Raw genomic sequence first — 16185 nt, 5'->3', positions numbered from 1 at the left:
ATGTGAGAAGAAGTCTGGATCTTCTTCAAGCCCTCCAGAGCAGGTCCTTTTTCTATGTCCTGGAATTTTCTTCCACAGATTAAGTTACTTGTCCTCTTACTTCTTTTGTTAAAAACCACAAAGGAGGCCAAAGCCCACACACCTCCCTCTTCTCTGCCCTCACTGATGGCAGAGTTCAAAATATGGGCCCTCAGGGGAAATGTCAGGGTCCCAAGCCTTTCTTTCTACCTCACAATAGTCCCAGGGCAGGCAGCAGGGAGGCCTCCCTGGGTTTTGGCCCTGGTTTATACGCTGGGAATTACCTATTTTTTCCCTACACAGCCCAGAGAGCCCCGTGTAGGTGGATTCTTCTTCCTCCATTTCCTCCACCTCCTCCTTCCTCTTCCTCTCTGTCTCATTCTGTCTCTCTGTCTCTCTCTCCCCCCTTTCAATAAATCTCTCCTTTCATCGCTTCTCAGCCTTTTGGCTAAGATCAAGTGTAGTAAATCTCTCTTTTCAAATAAATCATTATTGGGCATCAAACTCAATTCTACACTAAGCCCCAGGCTATAAACAGGACCCAGCACCCCACCACCACCACCCCAATGCGAAGAAAACAGGGCTCCAACACTCATCATTCATGATGAATATTAATATAAGGGAATCCTGGGTGCTCTGGAGATACATGATCAAGGGAGACCTCCTTGAGGAAATGGCAATTCAGCCAAGGCCTCCAGGATAAGGAGTTCTAGCCAGGCAGAATTGGGGTGTGCACCCTGGGTAGAGGAAGTCATTTGTAGAAAAGCTGGAAGGAGAGAAAAGACATGGCTTTCTGGGAACCCAGTAGTCTTAGTGGTTGGAGTGTGGTTGTGAGGGAAGGTGGTGCCCGCTTCCTTGCTGACCTTCCCCCATGTGACTGCCCTGCATGCCCCCCACTTGAGTCACACCAGCAGCCTGGCTGTTCCCTGAGCATTCCTATACCCTCCAGCCTCAGGGCCTTTGCTCTAGCTGCTCGTTCTGTCTGAGACACTCTTCCTCAAGATCTCTCTTGGGCTAACTGCCCTGCCCCTTTAGGTTTGTGCTCATCTCACCTTCTCTTTGGGACCCTCTGAGCCGCCATTTATTACCACACTGCCCCACTGACCATGAAGTGCCCCTCCTCCTCCTCTACTTTTCATTTTCCCGTAGTATCTATAACATACGATCTGCTTTGCCTACTCATTACGCCTGTTGTCTATCTCCCCCACTAGAATGTCAACTACAAAAGCCTTGTCTGTTTTCTTTTCTGAGGCATTCCTAGTCCTTAAATAAATGAAAGAACAAATAGATGGGATTTTGAAAGACTGGCAGGAGGGACCAGGTTGCAGAGGCCTTGTAGCCTAGGGGGATTCATGTGAGTTTGATTCTAAATGCAAAGAGAAGACACCTAAGTGTTTTGAATTAGATCAGGATTAGAATTAGATTAGAATTAAATTAGAATTTGAATTAGATTAGGATCAGAGTCTGAGTTATATTTCAAAAGTTTGTTTGGCATCTCTGTGGAGAACAGCTTGGAAAAGGATAAGCTACTGCAGGGTTCTGGGCAGGCAGTGGTGGTGCCTAGACTAGGGTGGGGTGTCTGGAGTAAAGGACAGACTGAAGAGACCCCAGGACTCACTGTGATCCTGGTGCCTGAGGACTGTGGGGTTGCAGGAAGACAGGACAACGCAGACTCCCAGGCTCCTGCCTGAGCCACTTGCCCAGATGGGGCAAGAGAGGAATAAATTAGGGGTGGGGTGATCAAGAGTTCTGGGTCATGGTGAATTGGAGTAGACTTTCTCTAAGCTATGAGAGTACAGATGAAGAAGAGAAGATGTCTAAGAACTGACCTTGAGACCCAAACCCTGAAACAAAGTATAAACTGGAATAATAATAAATGAATATTGGTTCACTAATAACTGCACCAAGCTAAGTACATGTACATCTACATGCATGTAATAAGTTAATCATAGGGAAACTGCATGCAGAGTATAAGGAATTTGCTGGACTATCTTTTCAATTTTTCTCTAAATCTAAAACTATTCTAAAAATTCACCTTTTGGGGAAAAAAAGGAGCATGAATCTCACAAATGTCTCCCTCCCAACATCCTCCCCCACACCCTCCAAGCGCTACAGTAATTTGTTTCTCTGGAGAGGACTTTGGCTCTGACCAGTCCTATGAAGGACACTATGAATATTTCCCCCTTCAAGGAACAGAGGGTCCTCACCTCCACCTACTTTCTGTTCACAGAAAGAATACTCTCCTCAGGCCAGATTTGATACTGAAAATGCAAAGCAGAAAGTAAGTGGCCCAGGTAAGTCAGACCTACCCAGAATTCCTCAGAGGCACAACTAGATCCTTTGGGATGCTCTGTAAAAGCCATTCTTTAGTCATAATTGTCCTGAACCATCACCATGCTCCACAGCTGACTTGGTTCCCCACCCCCTTCTCAGTAAAAGCTTTGGCACCCCCTGAGTTCAAATTCCACAAATTCTTGGGCAAGGCATATGAACCTTATTTTCTTCATCTCTAAAAGAGGCAAACCATGGTTTCATCAAAGAACAATTGAGTGGATTAAATGAGATGAATGGTGAATTGGATATAATTTCTTCCTCTGAAAAATGGATGTGAATTAGTAAATTCCAAGCATTTGGCATCGTGCCTGGCATGCATGGTGGCTGATTATTGATGAGAGACTAATCAGTCTGGCCAATCAGTGAAGTCCCTGAAGATCAAAATGTGACTCATGGGTCCTTGTGAACCTGAGTGATGTCTGAAGAACAGAAAAGTACAGGGACCTTTCAGTCAGAATAGAGTTGGGCCTGGGCCATAGCCAAGGACCAGCCATAGAGTGCTTGGCTGGCACTTGGCCAGGGAGGCACCAAGGCTGGAGAGGACACAGAAGCAGAGGCTCCAGCAAGCAGCCAACTCAAGAACCTCTGACCCACACAGGCAGAGCCTTAAACAGAGGTCATCCAGTACCCTGGACAGCTCCATAGGGGTGGGGTTTATGGATGAGGGGGCCACTAGTTTAGTGGGTGGAGAATTGGATTGGATTTTGGGCCCTCCAGCTAACTCTATGAGCATATGCAAGCCACCTCATCTCTCTGAGTCCCAATTACCTCATCACTAAACTGGAGATAACACCACAGCATGATTCTGAAGAGCAGATGAGACAAAAGAGGCAGCAGAACAGAGTGCCAGTGTCTGAGCTTTATCCCAGCTCCACACTGTGATTTCAGAGAAGTCAGTTAACCTCTCTGAGCCTCAGTTTACACATCGGTAAAATTGAAATCCCAATAAACCCTAATTCATAGGGTTTGGAAAATTAAACAAAATAGGACATAAGACCCACCATAATCATTAGTTATTTGACAAGAAACTTATCACAGTACCAGACACAAAGTTAGCAAAATTATCATTTTTTTAATATCTTCTAAAACCACCTGGTTAACATTGTTCTTCTTCCTTTCAATTCTCTTGTGTGGTTCTCCCATCCCTGATGGCTATAGAGGCTTGGCAAAACCAGAGATAGCCACTTTTTGGAATCCCACAGCAACCTTCCTCTCCCTATGTCTCAGAGCTACCCACTCAGGCATACTCAGGATGCCTTGGAACAATTTTTTTTTTTTAACACAGTATATAGTGTTTGTTCTGTGCTAATCACACTTGAGAGAGAACAGATAGATAACTGGGTGGAAGGATAGATAGATAGATAGATAGATAGATAGATAGATAGATAGATAGATAGATAGACAGACAGACAGACAGACAGACAGACAGACAGACAGACAGACAGATAGATAGATAGATAGATAGATAGATAGATAGATAGATAGATAGATAGATAGATAGATAGATAGAGATAGATAACAAGTGGGTTATCCTCACAATCCAACAGGACTTGTACTATGATTATCCCCACCTTGCGGTTAAGGAAACTGAGACTGCAAGGTGGGCCATTAAATCATGGGGTCACAGGGCTCTTAATTGGTGGCACTGGGATCAGATAGCAAGCATGGCATTTCAGGACCCCACACCAGCTGGTAGCTTTCAGTGAGGCCAGCAACTAGGAAAATGGAGGCGCTTCGGTGGAAGATGGAAGCTGGAAATCAGGACACCAGGTTCTCGCCCTGGAGCCCTGGATCAGGACAGCTCCCGCCCAGCGCTCACCTGCACCCAGTCTCCTGCCTGGGCGGGGACACCTGCCTTTGCCACTGCCCCTGGACCGCCCCTTCACCCCCGGCCCCCCTGGTGTGAGACTCCACGCCAAGCCGCCGCGGTAACCTGACCCGCAGCGGAGTTGGGAACTCCAGGCCGGTCCCTGCGCCGTGGCGCCCGGGCTCCCGACTGCGCTCCCGCCGCGCGCTCCGGCCCCGCAGTGCCGCTTGGCAATCAGGCGCCCCGGCCCATGGCGCAGAGGCTGGGAGAGAGGGCGCGGGGCCCCGCCGAGGCCACTGGGCTCTACCGGGCGGTGCTGCTCAGATCGGGTAAGTGGGGCGACGCCACCTGAGCCCCGCAGCCGCCGCGGGGTGAGCGCAAGGACCACAGGGCGGGCACACCACGCGCTGGCCCTGACCAGCCTCTGGGCACCGCGGTCCTCCCTGCTTCGCTTTCCTCTTCTCCTTTGCTTTTTTCTTCCCTCGTTCCTCCCTTCTCTCATTCTTTTTAGTGACTTTCCCCCTGTCCTTTTTCTTTCTTTCCTGCCTACATCCTCCCTTTTAGAGTTCTATCCTCACAGGTATTGCTTTCTTCTTACTTGTGATCTCTGTCTCTCTGTCTCTGTCTCTCTGTCTCTGTCTCTGTCTCTCTCCCTAACCTCATCCCTCACTTTCCCTTCCCCTTCTCTCCCACCCCCTTTTAAGAAGAAGCAAGATTTGGAAGGAAACACTCAGGGGTTGCTTTTGATGATGGGTGTTGGATGACAGATGTTTCTTCTATTTCTGTCTTTTTGTTTACTAATTTGCAGTGTGCGTGTACTACTTTCTACTCAGGCAGGTAAGAGGCTCGTTATTTAGAAAAATGACACGAACATAATATATGCTCACTGTCAAAATAATGTGGAAAACCAGGGATGGAGAAGAGAGAAAAAGCAGGCCCGCAGTAAGTGCTTGGGGCATTGTTGTTGCAGTTTTGGTTTTCCCTACTCTGGAGAGAGACATTTGGGGAACGTGAAAAAGGGTCTCTTGCAGGAGTCCCTGCTGGTTGGGGGTGCCTAGAAAGTCCCTGCAGCCTGCACAGGGTCTGCTTCGGGGTTGACTGTCTTCCTTATTTAAACTAGCTCTGCGCTGGGAAGATCCAAAGTTACTACTTGGGAACATTGGCACAAATGTCCTCTAAGTCTAAAATCAACAACAGCCAGGACTTCAGGACAGGTGGTGCCTTCATGAGGGGGCCCTAAATCTGGCAGTAGGAGGGGGTGCAGAAAGAGAGAAGTCTATAAGCAAGTGAATCTGACTTCACCTGCCAGCTTCAGAGATTTCCCCACTAAACACTGCCTCAGCTTCTCCTCCCTGTTCCTATCTTCCACAAAAACAAGGAGGAAGTTTCCCTACTCTGAAGATAGTGTTCCCTCCAGCCCAGAGCTGGCTATGAGCCTCACTCAAAAGGTAACATTTTTGGCTCTCAGCTCACCCAGCAGAGCAGGCCTGTCTTCCTCTTTCGGGTGACTACATGCTTGCCCAGGAACACGCCACGCTCAGCTACAAGCCAAGGAGGAAGCAATTGCCACATGTTAGGGACTGTGGCTGCCTCGGTTCAGCCTTCAGAACCCTACAAGGTCACTTCTCATTGTCCTCCCTTCTTAATAGAAGAGGAAACTGGGGCTCAGATAGCTTACTTAGCTTTCCCTTGGTCTGCAAGGGAGCCTCCCTCCCTTCTTCCCTTGCATCGCTTTTTCTTTCTTTCTTTTATTTTGATTGACGTGCCATTGGTCCACATCGTTGTTAGTATCTTGTTAGTGTAGGATCCCCCAGCCCAGGTGCAGTCTCCATAGCCCACCCACCATGAAAGCACCCATAGTCTACTGCCGCAGTCCATGGTGCTCTCCCCATTTTGTTCCCACACACCCCCACCCCTTGGATGTCTGAGGGAGCTTTCCTACCCCACTAAAGACATCTCTTTCTGGCTCTGCATAATTTGTACATGTAGTTGTGTGTTTGCACATTGCTGAGATGTAATTTCTTTTTTTTTTAAGATTTATTTATTTATACAAGAACTGGGGTACAGGCCAGAGGTGTGGGAGGCTGAGAGGATTCACCAGAGACAGAGCGGGGAACAGAACAGGCAGATGACCGAAAACACTACTGAAGGGAGCAGCAGGCGAGACAGGAGAGGTCTGCTGCGCCAAGCGGGTAGCTCCCTGGCTGGCCGGGAATCGAACCCATGCTGCAGAGACTGCGGACAGCTTCACAGTGCTGTGCTCAGCCCTCTGCGCCACAGGGGAGGCCCTGAGATGTATCATCTTTAATCTCACCTTTTTTACTTGGATGAACATTTTTAGTACTCTTAAATAGGTTGTTGTCGCTCGGGTGCTCAGACTCTGTGGCAGGCACTATGGAAAGGTGGCCTATGCTATATCTCCCCTAGTCCTCAAAGTAACATGTGCTCCATCATAGAGATGAGCAAAGGGGAAGGTGAAGGTCCTGGGTGCCCAGCAGAGGATGGCTATCTGCCTTAACTTCATAACCCATGCGCTAACCACTGAGGATGAAGGGTCACCCGTGGGGAACACCCATATGTGGCGGTGCCTGGTGAGCACTGCAGTAAAGGTCCCCCTGAAGGTCATTACCAACGTCCTACCTGCAACTCAGGCCAGGTTCCTGTCAGGGAGAGAAGTACCTCTCTGCAGCATGGACAGAGGGACACCTTCCTGGGTTCTTGGGAGCAGCAGTGACTGTGTTTCTCTGCAGCCAGGTCAGTTGTCACCTCCATGCCTGCCTGCCAAGTAAGCTGGCCAGACAGAATACAGGGTGTGCTCTTAAATTGGAATTTCAGATACACGACAAATAATATTTTAGTCTAAATATATCCCAAATGTTGCATGAATGTGCTTGTGCCTAAAAATGCTTATTCTTAATTAAAAAATATATTGCTTATCTGAATTTAAATTTAACTGGGCAAAGTGCATTTTTTTATTTGCCACATCTGGCAACCCCACTGGCAGGACGCATGGAAGCTTGCTTGACTTAACAAACTGTGGTTCACCCAAGTACCCCTCTACACACGCACGCGCATCCACAGGCACCCCCACGCTAATATCCCTCTCCCCATCCCTAGATCTGTTGTCCATCTCTTGTTTGGTTACGAGTGGATTGAAATGTGCTGAGCGGGGGTGGATAACTTGAGGTCCTTCTGCTGCTAAGAGACCAGATTAACCATGCCTAATTGCAGCTGGGTTGAGAGCCAGCTTTCTGAAACAAGACTCTTAGTTATTCCCCACTCCCTCACACTTTCCCATTTTCACACTTGAAATCCCTCTACTGGGTAAATTCTTCCTGGTTCAAACTTGTTGTAACGGCAACTCTCATTCCTTTCATAATCTCTCCAAGTATCCCATGACAAGTGTTTCTGCCAGTACAGCTTCTCCCCCCCATGCCCTTTCAGCAGAGCATGCTGGGGGTGGGGAGAAGGTCGGATGCTAGGGCTGTTTTGTGGGTGGCTTCTCAGAAACCTCACTGAGACCTTGAAAAGGGGCCTTGAAGATTGAGACTGAATATGAGGCCAAGGAGGAAGTTTTGAGTTGCCATGGAAACTTCTGTCTGATGTTTCTGGACCCAGATAATCTGGCGCCTGTCAGCTTAGAGAAGGGGGTACAAAAATGAAAGGAAAGATGTTTTTGCAGTTTTTTCATGCAAGCTGCGGCTCCAGCCCAGTACAGACACAGGAATATCCCCAGCTCCCATTCATGACCTCCTCTCCTGGTCTTTAATATCCCCTGCTTTTGACTCCCCTAGTTCTCAAGAAAACAAACTTCAAAGGGGCAGGAGTGTGGGAGGAGTGTACTCAGCTTCTAGAATCCCCCTTCAACCTTCCATGGTATTGGGCAAGGATTCGGATCCCCAGGGCCCTGCTATTCCAAAGTCCTTCCTTTTAGGAGACTGAGAAGGCCTCCTGGGATGGCCTCCACACAGACCAGCACTGGAAGAAGGCAGCAAGTGGGACTTGAATTCAGCCATTACCCAGAAGAAACTGCTAAAATGTTCTTTTGCCCAAAGGGTCTCTATTTTGCAATCTGCAAAATGAATGCAACAGAACCCAGTGTGACTAGTACTGTAACTATAGTTGATTGGAAAAGGTGGCCCTTGCTTGTGGGTTTTGGTTTTGTTTTATCTCTATTGCTCTTTTCAACAGTAAAAGCTGTGTGTGTGTGTGTGTGTGTGTGTGTGTGTTAAGTTACAAATACAGTGACTTAAAGTAGTCTATATAGAATAGTGTTTTTCTTAACTTCCCGAATAAAAACAAATCCCCAGAGGGACATGTTAAAAATCCGGATTCCTGGAGCCCTCTGAGTGATTCATTCCATTTTAGCATTATTCCAAATGATGTCTAATAATGACATTTAGATACAGTGGTTTAAGATTGATCTCCCTTAACAGCTCAATGCATATGCCTCCAGACTGATTCTCCATGGGTAGGCTAACTTACCTATCTTGAAATACAATCACATGTTATATGTAGTGGGCATCTTTAAGATCATTAAATAGATGTACTATCACCTGTATCCCATTATGGGGTGGAGCACAGTCTCTCACTGATGGGATGTGGTGTGGAAATGGTCACTGGTGACCTCACAGACATGTGCACGTGCACACAGACACACACAGAGCAAGGTGGTGCTATCACAAGCTCAAGGTTATTGATGTTTTTTTGTGTCTGCAAGTCAACAATAGCTATTGAGCACCTTGGTACTAGTACTTGGTACTAAGAATGGTAAGGTGAGGTCCCTACCCTCAGGCTGGCAGTCTGGTGAGAGAGCCTGATGGGCTTGTACACAAGATGGATGGTGAGAAGAGTTTTAGTGGAAAAAGTACGGTGAGTCCCACCTGCCTGGGAAAAATGATACTCAACTTCAGGGGGTACTTGCCCAGCTCTCCTGGGCCCCTGATTGCTCTGAGGCTGCCATCATAGACCCCTGTAAAAGAAATGCAAGGTGTAAATGGAGGTTGTTATTGGCATGGGGACTCTGAGTCTCCTCCAAGCAAGCTGGATTATGGATTTTGTCTTCTCCAGGGGTTGAGCTGTAGCTGTCAGCAGGCCTTATTCCCCCAACTACTCAAGGGGCATTGGGATTGGCACAGACAAAGCACTATGGCCACAGGTAATGCCCAAAAGAGTCATCTGGGAGCAGGATATGTGGGTAGGGACGAGGGCAGCAAAGAGTGGTTTGACAAGAATTTAATCGTGGTCTTCTACCATCAGAATTCAGTGAAGCTAAGCCACAGCAGGGCGGAAGCTGGGGGAGGACACCAGGTTACCATTCAAAGTATCTCAAGAGAAGCAGAATTTAGGAAAAAGAAACAAAAAGGACCATATGTTTCCAGAAAATTGTTTTATACCCAAGAATTTAAGGCCCTCTGAGTTTAAATGGCTCCGGAATGGCAAGCCTGGCCAAGGTTCCCAGAACTTGTACAACCTCCCCCCTCTTCCTTCCTCTTCGCCCTGTCTTCCCCTCCCCACCCACACCCAGATCCTCAGCGCCACCAGCCTTCTTCCATCATACCCAGCTCTTTGCCACCCTAAGCCAGTTACACTGGCTGTCTGCACTTCCTAGAACGTTCTCCTATGGGAGATTCCTATGGGAACTCTGAGTCTTCTCTGGAGCAAACTGGATTATGGATTTTGTCTGCTGACTCCTCACCACTCAGGCCTCCCTAAAACATCATCTCAGTGTCCACATTCTAAACTGCCCTTTCCTATCACCTCATCCAGTCTTACTTTGACCATAGCACTCATCATAGCTGAATATTTCCTTGTCTCCTCATTTTTTTTAAAGATTTATTTATTTATACAAGAACTGGGGTACAGGTCAGAGGCGCAGGAGGGTGAGAGGATTCACCAGAGACAGAGTAGGGAGCAGAACAGGCAGACGACCGAAAACACTGCTGAGGGGAGCAGTGGGTGAGGCAGGAGAGGTCTGCCGTGCCATGTGGGTTACCCCCGGGCCGGCCGGGAATCGAACCCATGCTGCAGAGGCTGCAGACAGCTTCACAACGTGGTGCTCAATCCGCTGCGTCCCGGGAGAGGCTCTGTCTCCTCATTTTTTGACTTACCCAGACACTCAGGGATATGTCTCCATCACACTGACTCCACGGCACTTGCCAGGCTCTCCAGAACAGTGCCAGGAGGTTCTCAGTAAAGAGCAGCTATGAGAAAAAGGTAGGCAAAAGAGGACAAAGTTGCACTTTAATGCCTCTATTCAAGCTCAATGTATGCCTTAATGCCTCTCTCAGTGCCTTCCAATCAGCCAACCCTTAGTGAGAAAACAAAGTTGGGACGAGGGTCAAGTTTAGCTGACACTCTTACTAGGAGACAAAAGATAATGATAAAAGCTAGAAAACATCTCCGCTTCTCAAGTGAATGCTGACTGTAAGACTACCCCCATTATCTGCTGCAGGTGGGCCATCGGCACCTGCCCATTTCTTTATGTTTACACTCACACATTCACTCCCTGGACCAAATTTAATGGAATACGGTGCTTCATGCTGGGGCCCTGCCCTCAGGCACAGAAGACCGAGGTCTTTGCAGAAAAGGCCGAGGTACTGAGCATCGACTATCTGCTTTCACCGATGTCATCTCATCTATGTCATCTCCCAGCCGCGCTGCTATTGTCCACATTTGACAAACACAGAAACCAGGGGCTCTCAGCGGCTGAGTCCCAAGCGGGGACGGGCATGGGTCAGCTTCCCCGCCCCATCGCTCTCTCCTGTGTGCTTGGCTCCCTGCAGTCCACATGAAGTTCAGGCTACGGAGTAAACAATATGTTGGGTGTTTTCAACCCACGGTGGGGGACCGAGAGCTGCCCCTGCGCGGAGTGGCTGCCATGCAACCCTGAACTGGGCCAGGCCTGCGACGGGAAGTGGCCTCCCAAGAGTGCCAGAACACTCTCTGCCCAGGAACCTCCACGAGAAACAAGGGAAATGCCTGGGCCTGAGCCGCCTTGCTCAGAACAAAGCTTGGCATGTTTCTCAGTCCTCAACAATCCGACAAAATAGGTATTTACTTGCGCCTTTCAAGCATATGGCTCGGACACGGTGTTCTGCTTCGTGGAAGTGGCCCTGTACCCAGTAAAATATCCGTTACTATAGTAACAGTTCCTTTTTATTGACACCAGAATAAACAGGAATGCGAAGCTGCCCCACTCTTGGCACGTTTCAGTCGCCTGCAATCCCCAGGAGTTTAAGAACCGCCCTTTGGAGGCGGCCCTCCTCGCTAGCCTGGGACTTCCCGGTGGAGCGAGGACCCGGCAGCGCTGCTCCTGCGCTCCCTTCCCCAGGACCCAGCCAGAAGTAAGGCCACTTCTCTTCTATTTCCCCCCTGCTGACAACCGGGGTGCTGTGCTGGGAGGAGGTGCGAGGAAGGGGGGCAGCCTGGGAGCCCTGAGGTGGGTCAGGGGAGCGGAGTGTCCAGGCTGTGGCCCCGTCTATGAAAGGATTTGGGGATGCGGACTGGCACCCTGCCTGGGTTTGGGGAAAGGATACAAGACAAAGTGCAGGGGGCAATGCACTGCGTTCTTGGTGACCTCTATCTTCTAAATCCGCAGATGAGTCTGAATTTATGCGTGCTATGTCCTCACCTAAGCCCATTATCTCACAGCATGGGGATTGTGATTGTCTTAATAGCGGGGATACAAACAGCCAGAGCGCTGCAGGGCGGCACAGATGAGAGAACACGGGTTTTGATGTCAGACAGAGCGTGGCTCGGGTTCTGGCTTCTTCATTCACTGGCCTGGGGAGATCAGATGACCCCTTAGAACCTCAGCTTCTTCACCTGTTAAAAGGGGTAACATCAGTACCCACCTCCTCCGTCTGTTGTGAGAGTTTCATGACATATGGCTGTGCAGGGCTTAGCTCAGTGCGTGCCCCATAGCGAGGGCACGTTAATATGTGAGCTGTTCACCTCTCTGGTGAATTTGGTTTTTACACCTTGCAATACGAGGCAAGTCTGGGGTTGGGCCAGGAACCAGGGGTTAGAGAATTGGGTGTGTCACTCGTTGGAACTCTTACCAAAGCCCCATGTTTTCCTGGCTGTGAAGCAGCCCCGGACCCGTGTCTCCTGTAGCTGGCATCCTGAGTAGCTCTTAGCTCTGGTGGGGTAAGTACCTGCCATGGGCTTTTCCCTGAAGGCATCTGCCCAGTGGGATGCCTGGCATTCTGCCACCAGGGGGACAGCAGAAATATCTGGTCTGCCGACCCTTGTTCGTTGATCGACTACACAGTGTTCTCCACCAACCTCACTAAGGACCCTTCATGTGCAGCCCTGGACTCTGCTATACAATTGATTCAAAACCCTAAATGCCCACTCACAAGTAGTAAGTCACAGTGGACCCAGGGCAAGATGTTCAGGAAGTTTGTCTTGAGACATTTTATCCTGGGGGTGGGGAGGTTGCATCCAAATGAACAAGAAGCTCAGACAGGGTCTTCCAGGCATCAGCCACGGGCTGCTGGGAGATCTGGAGTGGCTCCCAAATAGACTGTTCCTTGGTTGCTAGCCAGGGAAATACAAATGGGCACTTTCTCCATCGAGAGGAAAAAGCAGGAAGGGTCGGGAAATCCAGTGGTCACGCTTGTCACTTTAACTCAAAGCCTCTTTCTCCTTTGCCAGTGGGTATTTAAAAGTCCCTCTTCCTCTGTCCGCCCGCCCCCTTGAAATGTTGACCCAAGAAGGTCTCGGGTATATTCAGAACCCAGCAGTTTGAACAGTAATGGGGAACAAGGGCAAGGGGAGGAAGGCAGAGGGGCGAAGGCTCTGACCAACACCCTGGGGAGGGAAGGCCACCAGCTGGTCTCCTCCTAAACAAAGGCCAGCCCATGGGCAGACAGGCCTGTGGGTTCTGGCTTCAGTTCAAAGTTGCTGGGTCCAGCTGGGGCTCCCCAGTGAGGGTTTGTCTTTCATGTGGGCTAGGAGTCCTGCAGTTAGTTACCAGCCTCTCTTTTCTCATCTATAAAATGGGCTCACACTGACTCTTCACTGGGGCTTCTTGAGCATCCAGAAAGAGAAAGGGAGTGTAAATCTTCTTTGCTGACTGAAAGACACTCTGCACCTCGAGGACAGTGGAGTGGTAGAAAGAGCACTATCTTGGGACAAGGAGTTTGGTCTCTATGAGCCTCAGTTTTCTCATCTCCAAAATAGGAATAATAAAATGGTACCATTAGCTGCCTCCAGAGACAACTGTGAGAACCAGTTTGGGGTGAGTGTGGCTTCAGCAAATGTCAAGTGCTCCCATGGGTCCTCTGAGGACAGCAGAACCACAGTTTGCCTTCACTGAACATCATTCTGCCGGACATTGGACGAACCACATCCTATCATTTCATCCTCCAAACAGCCACATGACTAGGTATTGCCATTATCCCCACTGTACAAGAATTCAGAAAGGATAAGCTATTTGCTCAAGATCACACATCTAGGAAGGGGTGCTGCCATGATTCAAACCTAATTGTTCTCTGAACAACTGCTTTAACCCTGACTCAGGTGTCTTTTGTTATAATTGATGCCATCAAAGAATCCGAGCCACCAGAGCAGGGGAGAGAACAGATGAAGGGGACATTAAGGCTTAGACAGCCTGGGCTCTCACGACTGTTCTCCATATGAACTGGGACCTGGTCTCCATCAGGGCCCCTACCCTGCCTCTCATCACATTGCTCTTCTGCCACCAGGAGGCACCAGTGCTTAGTTTCAAAGCTGCACCCTTAACTTTAGCCACAAATATCCTGTGGGGCTAGTGAGCTCCTCCTGGGAGAAGGGGTTCCTGCTCTGTCTTGCCTAGAGTGGAGCTGACGTCCTGCAGTCTCTAGGGCAATGTGGTACATTTAGGTCATCTGCAGAACTGAGGACGAACCAAGTGAAAAACTCCCAATCTCTCCTCCAATCTCTTGTTACCCGGGGCCATGAAAGATGAGGTCAGTCCTGCAGTCTGCATATTAAGTGAGATCACTTGCCCATCTTGGAGTCATGCACACCTCTGAATTTAGCTGCCACCTACTGGCCACTTCTATTCCATGCCAAGCACTTTAGCTCTTTCAGTCTTCACAGTATCATGATTTTACAGTGAAGGAGGGCCCCAGAGGTTAAAGACCCAGCCAGAGGTACAGAGCTGCTCAGAACTGTGACTTTAATCATACCTGCTCAGAATAACTAATAACTGGGCTATCCAGTCAGGTGAAATCACATAGGCCAAAGCAAAGAAGCTAATTTTTTTTTTTCTCCATGGTTTGCAAAGTTGGCAGACTCCTGGGATTACCTGGGGACCTTTTTAAAAGCCCAAAGCCAAAGCAACCTCCCAGGCCAATTAAATCAGGGTCTCCGGGGTAGAACTCAGGCATTAACTGGTTTTTTTACAATTTCCTCTAGAGATATCAGTTTGCAGCCAGGGTTCAGATCCGCTGATTTAACCAGAGCAGTTTTTAGGGGGTAGGGGCAAGAAAATTCAGTCCAAGACCAGGAATGGGATTTAGGCATAGTGATTGTTAACAACTGCTAAGGGAACAGTCCCACTTGTAGTTTCATCTACAGGTGTGAGACTCTGGAGGTGTGTGGTTCAAAACCTGCCTTGCTAGGTGCACCGCCCTGGTCCCAGGATTAACAGAGTACTCTGTTCTGTGCCAGACACTTGCCAAGCACCCTGCAAGGATCACCACATTTATTTTGCAACAACCTCATGAAGGAGGGTGCTGAGCAACAGTAGCCAGGGCACCTACTCAACTCGCTGTTGTAGTGGAAGGCAGCCACAGACGTAAGTAATGAGTGGCATAGCTGTGTTGCAAGGGCTTTGATATGGTGCAAAGGCTGTAGGGTAGGTAAACTTGCCCAAGACTAAGGAGGGGCAGAACCAAGATTCAAATCCAAGTCTAAAGAGCTCCAACATCTGTACACTTCTGCTTCATTCTGCATTTCTTTGACAACTAGTGGAGGATCCTCACTGGCCACTTGACTTTATCCTGGGTTGGACTGCCAGCTCTTCCTGTGGGTGTTCATCTTTTTCTTTTCAGACATCTCTGTCTGAACTCACCTGTCCAAACTCACCTCACCTCTTTGCCCCAATGGGCACTTCCCTGAGAGTCTCAGACTTCTTGGGACACCCCCAGCAGCCTCAGAGAACTGGACAGAGCAACCTCAGCAAAGGACCCCACTTCTGCTCGTGAGACCCAGCTAACCTCCAGGAGAGCCTGCATTTTCTCAGCTTAATACCTGTGCTTTGTTGCGCTGTCTCTTATGTTCCAGCAGCTGTGTGAGTCTCTTCTACTTGGAATCCTTTCAATTAAACTAAAAGGCTGGAAATCTGGCTCAGCAGTTCTCTAAGCCCTGGGGCTCCCCAAAATATGCGCCTACTGCCCTCACATGTGCTGTCTGCTGGAGTTCAGCACACTGACTGGCAAAGGCAAGTTTTCCCAGCCTGCAGGTCTGCACTGAAGAACCAGTTCTCCTCCCTGAACCACCACACCACTGCCCTCCTTCCTCAGCTCACTGTAGACTTAAATTTTTTTAAAAGCTAAGAAAAAGGTCTGGAGCAGATATTTGAGCCGGTGCTGATCACCGATTGACCTGGAGGGCAGAACTGGCTCCCAAAATTGCAAGGTCCCTCTTCTAAACACAGAGCTGTGGGACTGGATCCACAGTCAAAGCAGCCATCGGCTGGCTGGTGACCTATGGGGTGAAGGTTCTCAGCTGGCCGATCAGATGTTTTTCCTCTGGAATTTAATGGGATACAGAGTCAGACACTGTCCACTGGAAGTGGAAGAAACCAAAGTGAAATAAAAAATTTCCAAAATCTGCTGACAGATTTTTTTGCCCACATAGCAGTGAGAATGACCTTTTAAAAATGAGATCAGACACAATCTTTCCCAACTTGAGCCTTCCACCCTCCACTCTCACTCATAACACCCCATCACTCGCTCACGCCACACCAGCAGACTATGCCTTTTTGTTCCCTGAACAGATCAAGCTGTTCAAGGTACATGAGTCACATATGC

At 48.9% G+C, this 16185-nt stretch overlaps 2 protein-coding genes and 1 pseudogene across 6 annotated transcripts in view; 2 read left to right on the top strand and 1 right to left on the bottom strand.

Annotated features, from left to right (window-relative positions):
• The window catches only part of KCTD6 (potassium channel tetramerization domain containing 6), a 134127-nt gene that overhangs the window by 36774 nt on the left and 81168 nt on the right, over positions 1–16185 (bottom strand). The window lies entirely within an intron of this gene.
• Positions 1–16185, top strand: part of FAM107A (family with sequence similarity 107 member A) — a 46490-nt gene that overhangs the window by 24367 nt on the left and 5938 nt on the right. The window contains exons 1-2 of one of the 5 annotated variants that reach the window (XM_037491850.2): positions 11280–11505; positions 13349–13553. Coding sequence is in view for 2 of the 5 variants with exons in the window: in XM_037491831.2 (XP_037347728.1) it covers positions 4410–4488 (79 nt within the window). In the remaining 3 variants the exon portion in view is untranslated. The other 4 variants (XM_037491823.2, XM_037491831.2, XM_037491842.2 and 1 more) reach the window with 4 other exon arrangements.
• On the top strand, positions 447–528 carry LOC119237790 (U2 spliceosomal RNA; annotated as a pseudogene).

Source organism: Talpa occidentalis, unplaced genomic scaffold, assembly GCF_014898055.3.
Source record: "Talpa occidentalis isolate TD23 unplaced genomic scaffold, MPIMG_talOcc4v2.1 talOcc4.10, whole genome shotgun sequence".
NCBI classification, from domain to species: domain Eukaryota; kingdom Metazoa; phylum Chordata; class Mammalia; order Eulipotyphla; family Talpidae; genus Talpa; species Talpa occidentalis.
Note: the sequence above shows the minus strand (reverse complement) of the source record. Positions and strands in the feature narration are given on the sequence as shown.